The following is a 19,424-nucleotide window of genomic DNA, read 5'->3' on the forward strand; positions in this document are numbered from 1 at the left end:
CTAAACGCTGTCTAGAGGAATACACATTTTATTGGAAATCTGGGAGGCAGGGGGAGTCTGCAGGGGCAGGGCTGGGGAAGGGGCGGTGGAGGGGGCGGTGAGCGCGCAAGTGGAGCGTGGGAGACGTCAGGTGTCAGGGGAGTCCTGTGGGGGTGAAAAGGGTGAGAGGCGAGGGGGTACGTCCAGCCCCACCCCTCGCCTCCCTCCCACCCTGGCACTTGGCCCCCTCCCTGTCCCGCCCTTCCTTCCTCTCTCCTTCCCTCCTCCCGCCATGTCAGAGCTGCAGCACCTGGCCGGGTTCCATTGTGTCAGGTGTTTCTACCGCCTGCGAGTGGACAGACCTGGGGGGAACACGGAGGTCGGGGGGCAATTAGGAGGGGGATCCCCAGCTCTCGGGCAGGAGGGGCCCACGGCGGGGTAACTCCCTGCCCTCCGCTTTCAGATCCAGTCCCTCCCTCTATGCAACCCGGGAGGGCCAGGAAAAGGGGTCCTTGGAACCAGCCCCCTCCCCCTAAAACCCGCAGTCTCCCCAAACTCACGGCGGATGGAGCTGCGGAAAGTTCCCTCCTCTTCATCGGGTTCCCCAGTCCTGGGAAGACAGAAGCAAAGAGATTTCGGGATGGAAAGAGGGAGAGGCTGCCCTTCTAGGAACCACCCCCCCCAAGTACAAGCCTCCTTTCTCAGACTGGTGTAAGGAGGCCCAGATATGGACGAGAAGTAGGCCCGGGGTCCGCCAGAAGTGAGGAGCACCTAGGAGCAGCTTAAGTGCCTGGCAGGAGGCTTCCAAGCCGGTTAACAGTGAGTACCTCCGCGGATTTGGAGGCGGGGATACGAAGTTGGTAGGGGAGGGATGGTCAAGAGGATTTGGCAGACTGCCACGTGATGGCCTGGGTTGGAAACCCAGAACCCATCTTCCACTTGAGTGATCTTGAGCAAAGTGACTTTAACCTCCCTGTGCCTCAGTTTCCTCATCTGTAAAATGGAATTAATAACCTCACCTCCCTCCCAGAGGGAAGTGAAACAGTATCTGACACGTGGTACAACACCCAATAAATATTGGCTACTACTTATGATAATATCTATAATTGTCTAACATATTCAAACATTGTCCATGCTTTAACATTTTATTTGAAGATGAATCAAAGAGCTAGGAACAGGACTCCAAGCTAAACTGAGCCGCGTGTGAGATGATCTCATTTCACCGCCGTTCCTTCTTTCCTGCACTTCGTGTTATCACGATTTGTGATTTTTCTATCTGTGGGCTGTTGGAATCCATGGCCACCGCCTCCACTAGCCTGGGAGCTCGGCCAGGAAGGGCGGGAGGTTTTTTCCTCGCTTGGGCCCATGGCCTGGCTTGGGCCAGGGCACGTAGTAGGTGCTTCAAACATAGTCGCTGATGGGGATCGGGCTGCGGTTCAGAGGGACTTGCCGCCTCACCTGCGGGGCCCTCCAGAGCGCGAGCGGGCTAGGGATGGCGGGGAGGAGCGTCTTACCTCTGCTGCTGGTTGAACTTGCACCGGCATCTTCTGCCTGTGGGCGTGGAGAGGTAGGAGAGGCTGAGGCTCCCTTCCGGCGGGCGCCACGCGGCGCTGTTGCTCCAGCTAGGCTTCGCGAGGGGCGGGGCTTCGGGGATGGGGCGGGGCTAGAGGCGGGACCGGGATCCTGGGCCAGGGAGCTGAGGCAGAGTAGGCGGGGCAAGGCCGGGAAGGGGCCGGAGCGGGGAGAGGCGGGGCCAGGGCGGGCCCGGGGAGAGGCGGGGCCAGGGACAGGCGGGGTAGAGGGCGGGGCCGGGAGATGGGCACTCACTGAGCACGATGAGGATACCCAGGATGAAGAGGATCCCAGCGATGATGAGGCCTCCGATCCGCAGGGACCGGTAGTCTGTGGGCGGCAGAGCAGGGAAGGTGAGGGCAGGGAGGAGAGGAGGGAGAATAGGAGAGAGGCACAATGGCGAGGAGGGGACAGGGAGAAAGGATCAGCAGGGAGGAGGGGAGAAATAAGATCAATTAAGGGGGAGCAGACATGGGAGGAGGAAAGCGGGGGACGAGGGAGAGGAGAGGGGTGTATAGGATGTATAGGAAAAGGAGGGGGGTAGGGAGGAGGGGAATAGAGCGGGAGAGAAGATGGGAAGAAGCAGAGGACGAGCCACGAAATGCTGATAGAGACCCAGGCAAAAGGAAGAGAACGGCTCACGCAGCGACACAGAGAGACACAGACAGGGGAAGATGTAGACAGAATCAGAGACGAAATACAAGACAGAGGGAAGGAGGAGGACAGAGATCTCAACGCTGGGACTCTGGGGGAGGGAGACAGGAACTGAAGGACCAGCAAAGCCAGGCTCTACCGCGAGACTCTCGAAGATAGACCCCTCTCACCGTAGGTGAACGGGTCGTGTTCCTTTGGACTTTCTGGAAAGAGAGAGAAATCAGGGGTTGAATGCTTCCTGGGGTCCCGGACAGGGAAGGGCATAAGGAGACCATTTGGGTGCTCTGCCTTGCTGGGCTGAGAGTATGAGGGTGTCTAGGCAGGCTGCCCACCCTCTCTGGGCTGCCCTGGCAGTCCCAGCTGCCCTCTCTGCACTGTTCCGGATGGGGCAGGGGGCACCTAGCTGCCCCAGCTCCCTGACTCATGGCAGGCTGTCCGTGACCCAGTTATCCCACCAGGGATTCAGCCCCATCCCACCCAGCCTTTACCTGATCTGGGGCTTCCTCTCCCCTCCCCCAAATCACAGCCTGTGACTGAAACCCATGTGGAGACCCCCAAACTTCTTAGTACCCAGCTAACTCAGTCTAGGTTGGGGTCTCCAACTTGGTTCTTTCTGGGGGTTTGGTCCCCGCCGCCACCCCTGGGGCCGAGGTGGGTGGCAGGCAGCCTCCCTTACACTTACCTGCTTTGGCCATGGTGAGGAGACCCACACAGAAAACCAAGATGTGGCCAAGAGACACCATTATCCTGGGGGAGACACTACCGGTCAGGCAGTGTGTGCCCTGGCCCCCCAACATAGGGCCTGAACCCAAGGGATTAAGTTAGAGACAGTCCAGGGACTGAATCAGAAGTGTTTGTTCTCTCACTTGGTGGCTCCGAGGAACAGGGGTATCCCAAGCTTCATGGGGACACAGTGTCAACAAAACAACCTCCACAATGAGAGTCACACAACAACACAACGTAGAGGGACAGGAGTGAGACACACAGTTCCCAGGGTCCTCCCTTGGGACTCCACCTCCCGCAGCAGGCCCCCGGTTCCCAAACCTACCCTGGCAGGGGGACAGGAGGAGCCGGCTCACACAGACACAGAGCAGGAGACAGCAGGGCACGCCCAGGTCCCACCTGCTTGCACACCCGGCCTCACTGCACCCCTCGGAATCCCAGCGCCCTGCCCTCTCCACCCGCCCGCTCCCGGCCTAACCCCGGGTATAAATATCTCCCACTTCACTCTGGAGGAATTCGGCTCGCTCAAGCCACCATGGCAACAGCCAGACTTCCCCCACTCGGGGGGTCACGCACAGCCCTGCCGGGGTAAGGCCCGGCTGCCACATCGCCACAGGCTGCCCTTCCCGTCTCCTCCCTGGGCAGCAAGGAGAAAAGGAAAAGACGGCCTCTCTGCCCGCCTCTGGGTGACATCTTTCACAATCGGATGTCAGGCAAGTGACAAGAGGCACAGGCAAGTGGGCCTGAGAGATAGAAGACACATGCCGGGGCAGGGCTGCACACACACACACACACACACACGCACGCACGCACGCGCGCACACACTGGGGCCGGAATGGACATGAGACAACAACCTCTCCCCAAACTTCTGGTTGGAGCAGGACGTGGGGTGTAAACACCGTCAGTCTTCCAGTCCTCCTCCTCTGGGCCTCTGGTGCCCCCAAACAGTGACGCAACCAGCCCTGCACACGTGCGTGTCCAAATTCCACACCCTGCCAGGGTACACGCACACCAGCAGGGCAGGGAGGAGTTGCCCACACTCCCACCCTGCAGAACCCAATGCCCCAAACACACTCCCTCCCTCTTGGGTTGGCCTGCCTGGGAAGCCTGGGGCTGGCCACTCCTGCTCCCAAAATAGGAAGCCCAGCCAGGCCAGGGGTGAGGCCTGGAAGGGAGGAGTGGGGGACGCTCACCCCAGTCAGGCTGTCCCCTGCTGAAAGGAGGCCCCCAAAAGTCCTGCTGTGCCCTGGGGGCTGAGCACTTTGGACCCCCTGGCCCAGAGCTGGACGCGCCGCCCCCAGCAAGCTCCCCTCCCAGCCCCACCCCACCCTTGCCCTCCCCAACCAGCAGCTGTAACTGGAGCTGGGGCTGGAGGGGGGCCAGGGGGCGGCCCCCAGCCCAGACCGCCCTGGCCTGCTAGGTTAACTCTCTCAGCTCAGATGGAGGAGTAACCGGCAGCCAGCAAGCAGGCTGGAGAGGCCAGGAGGATTGTGGACAGAGTTGTGAACATACACACACACACACACACACACACACACACACACACACCTTTGAGAACTTCTTGGCTAAGGCGGCTGTCCCCTGGAAACTGGGCCCAGCCAGGGCCTAAGGTCACCCAGCCTGACTACCCAGGAGCCCACTGACTTCTGACCCCAGTGCTCTAAGGGGTCCTTAACAGGGCTATTTTAGGGGGTGGGAGGGAGGGGAGTGTGTGTGTGTGTGTGTGTGTGTGTGTGTGTTCCTGTGTGCGGGCATACTATCTGCTGCGGTGAGATCCCCAGCAATGCACACCACACACACACACACACACACACACACACACACACACACGGAATGCCAAAGACCCAGATACACAGGTACAAAACCAGGCAAAACCACATATGTATGTACATCCACAGAGGCAGACACACACAGAATGACACACCAAAGACCCGGACACAGCCAGCACCTCTTCTGCCAGTTACAAAATACCGAAACAAGCATGTTTATGTCTACACAGACCCAGGCACACTCATGCAGATGGATGGCCATACAGAGACACTGTCAAACACACAGCCATGCCACCATCCACACTCACAAAGTGGCCTTAAATATGCATCTCGCTATGGAGACCCACCCACAAATGGCCACACAGAGACACACAAATATGCGCACATTGCACGTAAATGCAGTCAAAGATACTAACATGCCAGGGTGCGGTGGCTCACAGCTGTACTCCCAGCACTTTGGGAGGCCAAGGCAGGCAGATCACTTGAGGCCAGGAGTTTAACACCAGCCTGGCTAACCTGGCAAAAACTCATCTCTACTAAAAAATATATAATACAAAAATTAGCCGGGCATGGTGGCATGTGCCTGTAATCACGGCTGCTCTGGAGGCTGAGGCAGGAGAACCACTTGAGCCCAGGTGTCGGAGGTTGCAGTGAGCTGAGATCACACCACTGCACTCCAGCCTGGACGACAGAGCAAGACTCTGTCTCAAAAACTAAAACAAAGGGACAACAACAAAAAAAAACCCCAAAGGTATAGACATGCGGCCAGCATGCCTACGCAGCCCCAAAGATAGCAGGCCACAAGCTGTGTACACACAGACAGATCTCCATAGACACAGACACACAAGCAGAAACACAGGACAACCTGCCGCTCTCACACATACCCACAAAAGCAGAAACACACACACTTGTTCACACCCTGTGCTTGGGTGAACGGGCACATGGCTGGCCACGGTGACAGACACGCGGGCTGACACATTTGTATGTTCACACGTTCCAAAACCACAGATATGTATTTGACCCCACGCTTTCCTTCCCCTGAGCTCTTGTCAGGGACGGCACACCTGGCGTCCCCATGGGCAGGCCAGGTTTATAGGTCCTGGTGACGGAGACCTGGAATCAGGCCTGGGCACTGCACTCCTGGTTATGTGAACATGAGCAGCCCTGTGACCTGTGCCTCATTTTCTCATGCTCCAAAATGGAAAAATCACCAAGGTCACATGTGTAATCCTGGGCAGTGTTCAGAGGTCTCTGAACTTGACATTGTCTTATCATTAACTCCATTTTTTGTTTGTTTGCTTGAGACAGGGTCTTGCTGTCACCCAGGCTGAAGTGCAATGGCACAATTCTTAGCTCACTGTAGCCTCAAACTCCCTGGCTCAAGTGATTCTCCCACCTCAGCTTCCCGAGTAGCTGAGACTACAAGGGTTCCACACCGTGCCTGGCTAATTTTTTTTTTTATGCAGTCGGGGTTTCACTATGTTGCCCAGGCTGGTCTTGAACTCATAGCCTCAATCGATCCTCCCACTTCAGCCTGCCAAAGTGCTGGGATTATAGACGTGAGCCACCATGCCCGGCCCATTATTATTGTCCTTGTCATCCTTCTCCTTGTGAACTGGAGTGAGGAGGCTGCTGGGCTGGGCACGCTATGAGAATGAGTTCAGACCCCTCTGTGTCCCTGGCACTCAGCTCTCCAACTTCACTTTCAGGGACCCTGTTTATCATACCCGAAAGTCAGGGGAGGAAGCCAAGAGCTGAAAGGCGTGGCTCAAACCACAAGCTGCTGGGGTCTGCTCCTCTAGGACCTGGATCCGGAGCCCACCCCAAAGCCTGCTGACCACTGTGGGATGCCCACCGGGGCTGAACCCCAAAAGGATGAGGTGCCTCCATCACCTGAGTCCTCTCCACAGCTGGGAAGTGGGTGCCACAATTGCCCCCATTTGACAGATGGGAAAACTGAGGCTGCACAGGACTGGGCCTGGAACCCAGATCTGTGTGACCTCCGAGCTAGTGCTGTTAAGCCCCGTTATCCTCCAACAAGGCTTTGGGCGTGGGCACCGTTTTGAGCAAGGCTGCCTGCATTCCTCAATCACGGGGCGAGTCTTGTCCCCAGGTGATAGGTGGTACAGCCTAGGGATTAGGTTTACAGCTGATGAGAGCCAGGAAACAAATCACATAACTTCCCTGTACCTCAGTTTCCACACCAGTACTGCCCATCTCACAGGGTGGCTGTGAAGACTGAGTAGATTGCCACCTAGTCCCAGCTGAATAAACATTACTACTATTTCATGTTGGCTAACAAGTGTCATTTACTTATTTTTCTTATTTAGTGGACAGATTCTATCCAAATGACTAAAAGCTTAGTCCAGATTAAAACAACCAATTATCCATCTATCCATGAACTCTGATCTCCAAAGAAAGAATGCAAAATAACCTGGAGTGGCCCTGGAGCCGATGCCTGGGTTTGAATCCTGGCTGTGCCCCCAGCTGGGTAGCCTCAAGTTCAGGTTCTTTGACCTCTGTCTCCACTTCCTCCTGCTTTATAGAGGTGATGGTAACAGCACCAACCTCAGAGGGCTGCGGCAAGATCGGAACGAGTTAATATGTGAGTTTTTAGGACAAGGCCAGGAGCAGAGTAGACGCTGAAGAAGGAGTGGCGTGATCATCATCTTCACCATCATCATCATCATCATTATCATGTCCTTGGGTTGGTGCCGCCCCCCAGTGGGTGTTGAGCACTTGAGGGTTAATTTCAGGGTAGGGGAGGGAGGCTGTGGGCTTGGGGCCAGGCAGAAGTCCTGCCAAGTGTGACCACCAGAGGGAGCAGCTGGACCTGAACTGGCCCCACTGACAGCGCCCAAGGCACCCTCCTGGAGCCAGAGGAGGGGGCTGGCAGAGAGTGGCCAGGACGGGATGTCCCCAGCCCCCAGTGGCCTCTCCTCCCACCCAGCCCCGGTCTGCAGAGCCATCCGGTCCCCACCCTGGTGACATCCTCCTCCTGCTCCCTCAATAGGGTCGAGTGGGGAATCTTGGGGAGGGGGCTGGCGGGAGTGGCGGGGCGGCTCCAGCCCTTGATGGCCCCTCCCCCTCCTGTGGAGCCGTCCAGTCCCTTCCCCAAGGCCGACCTTCCCATGGCCTCTGACCCCCTCCTCCTCCCCACCCTACTCTGCCGGGCGCACCGGGTGACCAGCGAACCCCATTCCCAAACCTTCAAGGAGCAGGGACGTGGGAGGAGGCAAAAAAACTACAGGCAGGGAGCTGGAAGGGGGGTGGGGGGGCAGGAGACAAGAAATCAAGACACCCAGCAGCGGGACACACACACACACACACACACACACACACACACACACACGCACACATACACACAGAGGCCAACAGACAGCTACCTAAAGCCCGAAAGACGGACAGCAACACAGAAAAAGAACGAGAGACAAAGACAGAAATAGAAACAGACTAACACGCAGAGTCAGAAACATAGCGACAGAAAGCCAGGGAAAAAGAGAAAATTAGACACCAGGGAGATACGAACAGGGAGAGAGACCAACCGAAAGAAAGACGGAGAAGAGGAGAGAGAAGCCAGGGCCCAGCGTGCCAGCAGGCGGATGGAGGGCGGCCTGGCAGAGGAGACATAGTGGCCTGGGCTGAGCTGGGTGGGCCGGGAGAAGCGGGTGCCTCAGCAAGGGGGTGGGGGCATGGGAGGGGCAGGCATTCTGCTGCTGCTGCTGCTGGCTGGGGCGGGGGCGGTGGTGGCCTGGAGACCCCCAAAGGGAAAGTGTCCCCTGCGCTGCTCCTGCTCCAAAGACAGTGCCCTGTGTGAGGGCTCCCCGGACCTGCCCGTCAGCTTCTCTCCGACCCTGCTGTCACTGTGAGTGTCCGGCCCTCTGCCTGAAAGTAGGGATGGAAGTCCTGGGACCCCAGAGGTTGAGATGTGGTGCTGAGTCCCCAGAGAAACAGGGGCCCATCAATATCTCGGGAGATGGGCAGCAGAGGCTGTCGGGATGCCTTGCAGAGAGGGCTGCTCGCATCTGGGAGGAAGCCGAGGGAAGCCCCAGAGGCCAGGGACAGGATTTGGGGCCCGGGAGAAAGGTTGAGTGCTGTCAGGGTCCTTGTCAAGCCAAGAAGGCAAATGCCTGCCTCCCCTGGCATGTGGGGCAGACACACCTAGGGTCAGGGTGGCACACTGGGGTGTCCCGAATGGCAGAAGGCTCTGGTTTGGGACTGGAGCATTGCTGTGGTATCCCCTTCACCTACCATGGCCACCTCTCCAGCTCCCTCGTCAGGACTGGAGTCACCCAGCTGAAGGCCGGCAGCTTCCTGAGAATTCCATCTCTGCACCTGCTGTGAGTGGGGCTGGCTGGGCCGACGACCAGCTCAAGGGAGTGGGCATTCGTGCGCATGTGTGGGAGTGTGGGCTTACACAGGTGTCAGGTGGGCGTTCATGCATGTGTGTGGGGGTGTGCATACACGTGTGTGCAAGAGCATTTGTGTCCCTGCACATACTCACACCTGCTGCCACGTGCGTGTGCCCATGCCTGTGTGGGCTGAGGGTGGAGGCCAGGGTTGAAATATCTGCAGCAGCTCTGGAAGATTTTCTTTCTTGCCCCCCTGCCAGCCTCCTCACCTCCAACTCCTTCTCCGTGATTGAGGACGACGCGTTTGCAGGCCTGTCCCACCTGCAGTACCTGTGAGTGAGGCCAGGGGATGGAGGCAGGTGGGCCTGGGAGATGGAGATGGGAGCTGTGGTCCTGAAGAGAATGTCTTTGGACATCCTAGTAGGAGGATGTTGATAAAAATGGCAAACCCAGTGGTGACGATGCTTTGGGCGATATTGGTGAAGTTCTCAGGGCTGGTGTCAATGAGGCTTATCAGTGTTGATTATCACCTAACTTCTCTGCTTCAAGATCTACAAAGGGCCCGGATAACCAGATCCTGATTCTGGCTCTACGTGACTTGTGGGAGCCCAGGGAGGGTGTAAAGAAGTCAGAGACAAGAAACATATCAAGGGGCCGGGTGCGGTGGCTCATACATGTAATCTCAGCACTTTGGGAGGCCGAGGCGGGTTGATCATCTGAAGTCAGGAATTCGAGACCAGCATGACCAACATGGGGAAACCCCATCTCTACTAAAAATACAAAAAATTAGCAGGGCGTGGTGGTAGGCGCCTGTAATCCCAGCTACTTGGGAAGCTGAGGCAGGAGAGTCACTTGAACCTGGGGGGCGGAGGTTGTGGGGAGCCGAGATTGCGTCATTGCACTTCAGCCTGGGCAACAAGAGCAAAACTCCAAAACATTTCAAATGACCAGGAAACAACTCTGAACTAGGTGGTGGTGGTGGTGGTGATACTATGGTGGTGTTGAGGGTGGTGCTGAGGGTTGGGTAGTGGTGGTGATGGTGGTAGCAGTGGCAGTGACGACATGACAATGCTGGCACTGGTGTTGGTCATGGCATTGATGATAATGGCAGTGGTGATGATCCCGTTGCTGCTGCTGATGTGGGGTTGGTGGCATTATTGATGTTGATGGAGTGGGGATGATGTTGGTAAGAATGGCAGCCCCAGTGGTGATGATGCTATGGATGAAGTGGATGTGGGAGCCGTGGTGGCTCTCGAGTTGTCTTGGCGCTTGAGGAGGCGAGGCTATGTGTTCGAGGCCAGCCTGAGCAACATAGGAACCTCTCATTCATTAAAAAAAGAAAAAGAAGAAATGGATGATGAAGTTCTTGGGGCTTGTGTCCCTGACAATTCTGAGTGTTGTGGGGGTTGGTGAGTACAGTATTGGTGTTAGTGTTGGTGATGGCTGTGGGTAGGATGCTGTGGGCAGTGTTGTTGGCACTGAGTTGGTGATGATGGTGAAGGTGTTGGTATTTATGGAAACCAGCAGCAGTGGTACTGGCGGTGGGTGAACATGTGCATCTTGAGCACAGTGGAGGGGTTGCTGGTGTTGGCAGTGCTGGTGGTGCTCATGCAGATGTGTGAGAGCGCAGCAGTGAAGATGAGGGTGTGAGTCTTTCTGGTATTGGGCATGAAGGTTGTGTTGTTGGTGAAGATGATCAGTGTTGGTGGGGTAGAGTTTGGTAGTGATGATATCGGTGTTGGGCTAGAGCTTGGTAGTGATGATATTGGTGTTGGTGTTGATGGGAGTGGGTGGTGATGGTCATATTGGTGACGATGATGCTAGTGTTGGTGATGACAGTGACAAGGTATGGTGTTGGGGATAATGGCAGTTATTGGTCCCAGGTTGAAGATGGTGGTAGAGACATGGGTGTGGGGATGCCAGCACTGGTGATGATCATTACGGATGATGCTGGAGGTAACGTGGTGATGTGGGCGTTGGCACTGGTGATGGTGTTGGTGGTGGTGGTGGCAGAGCAGTGTGCACAGTGAAACTGGCAATGACTATAGGGCCAGCTTCATGGCTCCTAGAATTGACAGCTGGGACCTTGGCAAGGAGAGGTTTCTAAGATGCTTACCCTGGGATTGTTCATGATATTGGAAGAGAATTCAGCACCTTCCAGTGGGCCTTTGTCTTTCATGGGGTGCATTCCCTGAAGCTCAGTGGGCCTCCCCATCACCCCAGCTTCCCTCCACAGCTTCATCGAGGACAATGAGATTGGCTCCATCTCTAAGAACGCCCTCAGAGGACTTCGCTCACTCACACACCTGTGCGTGCCTCCACCGCCCCAGCCCTCCATGACAGGCACCCACGCTCCACCACCCGGGGGACACAGAGTATGCTGGTGGCAGCTGACGGTGCCTTCTCTTCCTCTACCAGAAGCCTGGCTAATAACCATCTGGAGGCCCTCCCCAGATTCCTGTTCCGAGGCTTGGAGACCCTTACTCACGTGTGAGGCTCATGGGGGCTGGGAGTGTGGGGGTTGGGGAATGTTTGTGTCAGGGAGGGGAATCCATGCCCACTACTGGTTGGCATGCATGTGTTTGGCTGCGACGGTTCTTACATACTTTTCTTACCACGATGGGGCACCATCTCTGGGACACTTGCCTGGGGAGGGGGCCGGAGCACGGCCCCCAGGGCTGGGTTGCAGCCCCTCAGCGACCTCTTGCCCCAGGGACCTCCGCGGGAACCCGTTCCAGTGTGACTGCCGCATCCTCTGGCTCCTGCAGTGGATGCCCACCATGAACGCCAGTGTGGGGACTGGCGCCTGTGCAGGCCCCGCCGCCCTGAGCCACATGCAGATCCGCCACCTCGACCCCAAGACCTTCAAGTGCAGAGCCATAGGTGGGGGGCTTTCCCCATGGGGCGGGAGGCGGGAGACCAGGGGGAATGGCTGCCTCACTCCCCGCCCTGCCGATTCCTGCCGCGGGGAGACCCTGAGCAAGCAGAAGCACCTTCCTGAGCCCCAGTTTTCTCATCTGTAAAGTGGGGGTAATAAACCCTGACACAGGAGTGCCGTGGGAATTCAAGGATACGTCCTTGCCTGTTCGGCATTTGGCGCCGGGCCTAGGACAGAAGGCCGTTATACGTTCACCCTTGTTAACATAAAAGCAACCACTTTAAGAATTCTTCGTTACGTGCCAAGCTTTATTGTAAGAACTGCAGGTGCGAAGTCACCTCACTTACATTAACTCACCTTTCTTTTTCTTTCTTTCTTTCTTTTCTTTTTGAGAGAGTGTTGCCCAGGCTGGAGTGCAGTGGCGTGATCTGGGCTCACCACAACCTCCGCCTCCTGGGTTCAAGCGATTCTCCTGCCTCAGCCTCCCAAGTAGCTGGGATTATAGGCACACACCACCACGCCTGGCTAATTTTGTATTTTTAGTAGAGACAGGGTTTCACCATGTTGGTCAAGCTGGTATCAAACTCCTTACCTCAGGTGATCCGCCTGCTTCGGCTGAGATTACAGGTGTGAGCCACCGCGCCTGGCTGACTTGCCTTTTCTATAAATAGATTTTGGTGCCTTTTGGGATACTAGGCAGTGCAGAAAGCATGATGAGGCCAGCTCTGGGTCTCGCCCTCAAAGAGTTAAATGACCAAAGGAAGGCAGGCCCAGACAGGACAGCCCAGGACGATCTGGGCAGGGATGGGGGAAGCCATGGGAGCTGAGGGAGCCCAGAGTCAGGGCCAGGGCCACACAGAGCTGGGGGACAGGAAGGAGTTTAAGCCTGAAGGGTCTTTACACAGATGCTTTTCTTTTCTGAGTTGGGATCTCACTCTGTCACCCAGGCTGGAATGCAGTGGCGCCATCATAGCTCACTGCAGCCTCAAACTCCTGGGCTCAAGCGATCCTCCTGCCTCAACCTGCCAAATAGTGGGGACTACAGGCACATGCTACTGTGCTCAGCTAATATTGTTTAAAAAACTTTTTCATAGGCCAGGCACGGTGGCTCAAGCCTGTAATCCCAGCACTTTGGGAGGCCGAGGTGGGTGGATCACAAGGTCAAGAGATCGAGACCATCCTGGTCAACATGGTGAAACCCCGTCTCTACTAAAAATACAAAAAATTAGCTGGGCATGGTGGTGCATGCCTGTAGTCCCAGCTACTCAGGAGGCTGAGGCAGGAGAATTGCCTGAACCCAGGAGGCAGAGGTTGCGGAGAGCCGAGATCGCGCCATTGCACTCCAGCCTGGGTAACAAGAGTGAAACTCCGTCTCAAAAAAAAAAAAAAAAAAAAAAAAAAAAAAACTTTTTTGTAGAGAAAGGGTCTTCCTATGTTGCCCAGGCTGGTCTTGAACTTCTGGCTTCAAGTGATCTTTCCACCTCAGCCTCCAAAAGTGCTGGGATACCAAGCATTCGCCACTGCACCTGGCCACAGATGCAACGAATACAATAACAACAATTGTTATTATCTATAACAATATACATATATAATTATTATCGACATATAATTATTATTATTCTAAGTGTAAGAAAGACATGTTTTTGGTCTGTGGGACACACAGAAGAAGGAGACCTAACTTAGGGAGTCCCTCTTCATTCAAGTTATCCAACAAACGTTCACTAACATTCACGCATGCCCAGCCCTGTGAGAGGTTAGGGTCACTGTGGTTGGGGCCTGAGCCCTGGCCTTATGGGACTTACTGTCCTGGGAATTTGGGGAGACAGACATTTAAAAAGCATAGTACAGGCTGAGCACAGTGGCTCATGCCTGTAATCCCAGCACTTTGGGAGGCTGAGGTGGGCAGATCACCTGAGGTCAGGAGTTCAAGACCAGCCTGGCCAAGATGGTGAAACCCTGTCTCTACTAAGAATACAAAAAGTAGCCGGGCACAATGGCGGGCGCCTGTAATCCCAGATACTCAGGAGGCTGGGGCAGGAGAATTGATTGAATCTGAGAGGCAGAGGTTGCAGTGAGCCGAGATCGTGCCACTACACTCCAGCCTGGGCAGCAAGAGTGAAACTATGTCTCCAAAAAAAAAAAAAAAATTGCACAGGTAAATGTGTGCTATACATTGTGATAACTACAGGGAATGATAAGACAAGGGAGGTTCCTGAGAGTCAGAGAAGGCTTCTCTGAAGTGGGGACATTAGGTCTCAATGTGGCTAAGTGAGGAACAAAGGGAAGGGCTCTTCAGAGAGAAGGAACAGCCTGGCAGGTGGCCCTGAGGCAGCATAGAGCTTGCCCTGTTTGAAGATCAAAAGAAGGCAGGTGTGGCTTAGGGGTGGTGAGTGAGGAACAGCTATGGATTTTGGAAACCACAGAGAGGAGAGCAGACTTTATTCTGGGCCATGGGAGGAATGGAGAGTTGGTTTTTTTTTTTTTCATTTGTTTATTTGAACCGGGTCTCACTCTGTCACCCAGGCTGAAGTACGGTGGCACAATCACCACTTACTGAGACCTTGACCTCCCCAGGCTCAGGTGATCCTCCTGACTCAGCCTCCCTGGTGGCGGGGACCGTAGGTGTGCCACCATCGTGCCCTGCTTATTTTTTGTAGAGATGGGGGTTTCACCATGTTGTCCAGGCTGCTCTCGGACTCCTGGGCTCTATTGATCCACCTGCTTTGGCTTCCCAAAGTGTTGGGATTAAAGGCGTGAGCCACCACTCTTGGCTGAGAGTTTTGAGCAGGTGATTTGACAGCCATTTTAAAAAGATTCGCCCTTTAGGTGGGCATTATAGGCATTATAGGTAGTTTGGCTCATTGCTTCGACACTGGCACCTGGAAACAGGGCCTGGCACGCAGAGTGAAATATTACAGCCTGGAGTTGACTGCCCAGCTCCCCCACTAACAAGCAGAGTAGCCTTGGTGCCCCAGTAACCACAGAAGCCAGCTCGAAATCACACACTCTCAAAATACCATGGATTAAGGATGGAGGGGTCTGGAGCAAGCTGTCCAGGTGTGCAGGGCAGCCCCTGGGCATCGTCCTTGCCTTCATGTTTGAAGCCAGTGTGGGAAAGGAGACCAAGTCGGGACAAGCCGTTTCCAGGCGTAGTGGCTCACTGCACTCATCACACCTGCCTTTGTTCCACTGGTCGCTCAGTCTCAAAACAGCCACATCTAACTTCCAGGGAGGGCGGTGAATGGAGGTCCAGGAGAAAGCAGCCTCTAGCTGGGTGGCCTGGTGACCACTCAGTCCTGTCTCCTGGAAGGTGAGAAGGACAGATTTTGTTGGATAACTGGCTGCCTGTGCCATTTAGCCTTCGCTTTCTCATCTGTAAAGGGGAGATCATAACAGACTGTACCTCAGAGGGATGTTGTGAAGTTAAATGAATTAACTGAGATGCTGTTTCTAAGGGATTATTTGGTGATGCCACAGAGCTTAGAAAATAAAGCTTATCATGCCGTTGTGAGTTAATATGTCTATAGTCAGGTGTGGTGGCTCATGCCTGTAATCCCAGCACTTTGGGAGGTCAGGCAGGAGGATCTCTTGAGCCTAGGAATTCTAGGCCAGCCTGGGCAACATAGCAAGACCCCATCTCTACAAAAAATAAAAAATTAGGCAGGCATGGTAGTACATGGCTGTAGTCTCAGCAGCTCAGGAGGCTGAGGTGGGAGGATTCCTTGAGCCTGGAAGGGGGAGGCTGCAGTGAGCTATGATTGTGCCACTGCACTCCAGCCTGGGGGGACATAGTGAGACCCTGTCTCAAAACAAAAAGAAACACCCCCCCAAACCAAACAAACATCTTCAGATCAAGATTCCAGTTCTACGACCCTATGAGGGGAGTATCATGAATGGCCCCATTTCAGAGATGTGCAAACTGAGGCTGAGCCATGAGGACCCTGGGGGCCCTCCCGGGGCCTGCCTGACTCTTTCCTCCACCCCCAGAGCTGTCCTGGTTCCAGACGGTCGGGGAGTCGGCGCTGAGCGTAGAGCTCTTCTCCTACCAGGGGGAGCCTCACATCGTGCTGGCACAGCCCTTCGCCGGCCGCTGCCTGATCCTGTCCTGGGACTACAGCCTGCAGCGCTTCCGGCCAGAGGAAGAGCTGCCCGGTGAGCCCCTCCCCGTCCTTCCGCCTGCCCAGCAGCCTGCCTGGCCGGCCTGACCTGCCTCTCCGCCTCCCACCTCCCCACAGCGCCCTCCGTGGTGTCCTGCAAGCCGCTGGTGCTGGGCCCCAGCCTCCTGGTGCTGGCTGCCCGCCTGTGGGGGGGCTCCCAGCTGTGGGCCCGGCCCAGCCCCGGCCTGCGCCTGGCCGCGACGCAGACCCTGGCCCCGAGGCGGCTGCTGCGGCCCAATGACGCCGAGCTCCTGTGGCTGGAAGGGCAGCCCTGCTTCGTGGTGGCCGACGCCTCCAAGGCGGGCAGCACCACGCTGCTGTGCCGCGACGGGCCCGGCTTTTACCCGCACCAGAGCCTGCACGCCTGGCACCGGGACACGGACGCCGAGGCCCTGGAGCTGGACGGCCGGCCCCATCTGCTGCTGGCCTCAGCCTCCCAGCGGCCCGTGCTCTTCCACTGGACCGGTGGCCGCTTCGAGAGACGCACGGACATCCCTGAGGCGGAGGATGTCTATGCCACACGCCACTTCCAGGCTGGTGGGGACGTGTTCCTGTGCCTCACACGCTACATTGGGGACTCCATGGTGAGGCTGGGCCTGGGGGAGGTGGGGGCACAGCCAGGCCTGACGCTGCAGCTGACTCCCATTGAGAGTTGGCTTCTTTTCTTTCTTTCTTTCTTTCTTTCTCTTTCTTTCTTCCTTTTGTTCTTTCTTTCTTTTTGAGACGGGAGTCTGGCTCTGTTGCCAGGCTAGAGTGCAGTGGCACGATCTCGGCTCATCTTTGCATCCTGGGTTCAAGCCATTCTCCTGCCTCAGCTTCCCAAGTAGCTGGGAATTACGGGCGCATACCACGATGCCCAGCTAAATTTTTGTATTTTTAGTAGAGACAAGGTTTCACCATGTTGGCCAAGATGGTCTCGATCTCTTGACCTTGTGATCCACCCACCTCCGCCTCCCAACGTGCTGAGATTACAGGCGTGAGCTACCGAGCCCCGCCTCGAGGGCTGGCTTTTCAGCCCTTACCCAGTCTTGCACACTAAGCCTCTAAACTCTGACCTAGCCTCACATGCCGACCTTTGAGCCAGGACCCCACCCCACACTGATGCCAAGACTGTGACCCCCTCAAAGCTGGCTGACTCTAAACCACTCCCCAGTCCCCGACAGTGATGCTGGCCCCAACGTCCTGATTCTACCCCCAGATGCTGGCTCTGTGACTCAGATGCATTCCAGACTTCACAGCCACACCCATCCCCACCCTGACACTGAGCCCCCCCCAGGTTCACACTGGGGTTAAGCCCTACCCACTCTCTTTCTGGAGTGAGGCACAGGCAGGGGATGGTTCTGAGCCTGGAAGGGCCCTGATCTGACTCAGGTGTTCACAGGGTGGTGAACACTCAGGGAGCAGGGAGAGGAGCCTAGAGACCAGGAAAGAGGCCGCCAGGATGGTCCAGTTGGGAGGGGATGGAGTGCTGCCAGAGGTGGTGGGAGAAATGTCCAACTATAGTAGGTGAAACTGAGAGTCCATGGCTGAGTGCTTCTGTGCGGGGTGTGAGGGCAAGAGAAGGGCTCAGAACAACTCCGCGTGTGTGGCTGAACGGCTGGGTTGTGACCTTTATGAAGATAAGAAAGCTGTGGGAGTTTGGGGGCCTACAGGCTTCTGCTTCCAAGCTATTCCAGGGCCCCCAGAGCCCCCCGGGGACCCCAGGCTCTCACCGGCCACACCCCCACAGGTCATGCGCTGGGACGGCTCCATGTTTCGTCTGCTGCAGCAACTTCCCTCGAGAGGTGCCCATGTCTTCCAGCCCCTGCTCATCGCCAGGGACCAGCTGGCCATCCTGGGCAGTGACTTCGCCTTCAGCCAGGTCCTCCGCCTTGAGCCTGACAAGGGGCTCCTGGAGCCACTGCAGGAGCTGGGGCCCCCGGCCCTGGTGGCCCCCCGTGCCTTTACCCACGTCACCATCGCCGGCAGACGCTTCCTCTTTGCTGCTTGCTTTAAGGGCCCCACCCAGATCTACCAGCATCACGAGATCGACCTCAGTGCTTGAGACCCCCAACGGGACTCTGGGCATGGCTGGGGCCCCTAGACGGCCCCTTGGCTGGTTCCCGGCCCCACCTGGGGTGGCGGCTTGCCTGTCAGCTGCTGACCACGGGCCACATTCATCAGCCACACGTCTAAGACCTTAAGCCCACTTCTTAAAGGATCTGCACCTGTCAGGGGACATAGAGGGTCCTAGCCTACTGGACCTCCTGAGCTGCTCACATGTCTAAAGCAACATCTGGACATCCCGGCTGGGGCAGATTCCCCATCAAAGGCAACCTGGGGGTGCAGGCTGGTGCGCTGCATGGAGTCGAGGTGGGGGTCACGTGCAGAGCTCCGTGAGGTCTGGAAGCTCCCCTCTCAACCTGCTCCCACCCTTCCTGGAACCCCTGAAAGCACTGAGGGGTTGATGGCATTCCCTTCCCATTCTAAACTCCACACAGCCGATCTGCTTTCCTGGAGAAGCGCCAACCTCGAAGACAGCTCAGTGCTGGGCGGGTTCCCCGCTGCTGCTTGTGCGCATGCGTACGGCCGCCCTGGGCGCTGTGCCTCTTGCGCCTCCTGCGCGTGCGCGGGGCACAAGGCGTGACAGCGAGAGGTGTCGCCGGGAGCCCGGTGCCCTCCTGGATGGGCGACTGGGGCAAGGACAAGAAGAGTCCGAGCTCAATAAATGCGCTGTGCACCCGCCCCGCCCACTGTTGTGGATCCCTGGGAGAGGGTGTCTTGTGAAAACGGAAGCGGTGTCCCCGGAGCAGTGCTCGGAGGGGCCCAGATGGTGGACTCGTGGTTATGGAGGGACTCGGGATGTTTGAGGGATAAAAAGGCATGATGATGAGGGGACAAGTCACGAGTTTATTGTGGGTCTCTTTTTGGGTTCATGTCTCAGGACATTGGAGGAGATATTTTTGGGTGTTTTGAGTTTTAGGCATTTTGTGAGGTGGTTCATGGGAAGATTTTGGATGCCTTTTTAGGTACTGGGGAGTCTCAAGGGAGTTTGAGGCTTGTTGGAAGTTCTCACGCTCTGCGGCCATTGTGTATAATTAAGGGTAGCATAGGGAATTATTTAACAGGCTTGCAGGGACATTTGGGTATTTGGAAAGATCTTGTAATCAAGTGAGGTCTCAGTGGGGAGTGAGAGGGTCACAGGGTCTTACTTTTATAAACTGTCTGGACACTGCCATCCTATGTCCCAGTTTTCCTGGGATGGTCCAGGGTCCTCTGGAATGTTCCAGTGTTCCATCTGGTTAGAGCTCTCTTTCATTCCTTTTGGCCACTAGTAAATCCCAAATTGCATATGAGGTTC

The 19,424-nt window shown here is 56.2% G+C and overlaps 2 protein-coding genes and 1 pseudogene across 3 annotated transcripts; 2 read left to right on the forward strand and 1 right to left on the reverse strand.

The window, feature by feature from the left end:
* Nucleotides 1-10: 10 nt before the first annotated feature.
* FXYD1 (FXYD domain containing ion transport regulator 1) lies at nt 11-2,952 on the reverse strand. The gene is made up of 7 exons (XM_074386555.1): nt 2,888-2,952; nt 2,376-2,408; nt 1,807-1,881; nt 1,494-1,530; nt 540-589; nt 290-341; nt 11-144 (listed from the first exon to the last, which is right to left on the reverse strand). The coding sequence occupies exons 1-6, from the start codon at nt 2,946-2,948 to the stop codon at nt 319-321; spliced, it is 279 nt and encodes a 92-aa protein (XP_074242656.1). The 5' UTR covers nt 2,949-2,952; the 3' UTR covers nt 11-144; nt 290-318.
* LGI4 (leucine rich repeat LGI family member 4) lies at nt 588-18,808 on the forward strand. Of its 2 annotated transcripts, XM_003937341.4 has the most exons (10): nt 588-798; nt 7,244-8,562; nt 8,966-9,037; nt 9,310-9,381; nt 11,286-11,357; nt 11,468-11,539; nt 11,763-11,932; nt 15,915-16,079; nt 16,163-16,668; nt 17,814-18,808. In XM_003937341.4, the coding sequence occupies exons 2-10, from the start codon at nt 8,390-8,392 to the stop codon at nt 18,126-18,128; spliced, it is 1,617 nt and encodes a 538-aa protein (XP_003937390.2). In that variant the 5' UTR covers nt 588-798; nt 7,244-8,389; the 3' UTR covers nt 18,129-18,808. The 2 variants fall into 2 exon arrangements, with proteins under 2 accessions (XP_003937390.2, XP_010346201.2); XM_010347899.3 differs by lacking the exon at nt 11,286-11,357.
* LOC120362691 (uncharacterized) lies at nt 2,952-4,185 on the forward strand (annotated as a pseudogene).
* Nucleotides 18,809-19,424: the final 616 nt, after the last annotated feature.

The sequence above is a fragment of the Saimiri boliviensis genome, chromosome 14 (assembly GCF_048565385.1).
Source record: "Saimiri boliviensis isolate mSaiBol1 chromosome 14, mSaiBol1.pri, whole genome shotgun sequence".
NCBI lineage: Eukaryota > Metazoa > Chordata > Mammalia > Primates > Cebidae > Saimiri > Saimiri boliviensis.

What these genes read in the sequence shown, in the direction of transcription:
- FXYD1 (XM_074386555.1), bottom strand. Translation starts at nt 2,948, where the DNA reads ATGGTGTCTCTTGGCCACATCTTGGTTTTCTGTGTGGGTCTCCTCACC. An exon ending in ACACGACCCGTTCACCTACG is followed by an intron (nt 1,882 to 2,375) that starts GTGAGAGGGGTC and finishes TGCCGCCCACAG; the next exon opens with ACTACCGGTCCCTGCGGATC. An exon ending in AAGTTCAACCAGCAGCAGAG is followed by an intron (nt 590 to 1,493) that starts GTAAGACGCTCC and finishes CTGTCTTCCCAG; the next exon opens with GACTGGGGAACCCGATGAAG.
- LGI4 (XM_003937341.4), top strand. Translation starts at nt 8,390, where the DNA reads ATGGGAGGGGCAGGCATTCTGCTGCTGCTGCTGCTGGCTGGGGCGGGG. An exon ending in ATTCCATCTCTGCACCTGCT is followed by an intron (nt 9,038 to 9,309) that starts GTGAGTGGGGCT and finishes CCCCCCTGCCAG; the next exon opens with CCTCCTCACCTCCAACTCCT. An exon ending in CTTCAAGTGCAGAGCCATAG is followed by an intron (nt 11,933 to 15,914) that starts GTGGGGGGCTTT and finishes CTCCACCCCCAG; the next exon opens with AGCTGTCCTGGTTCCAGACG.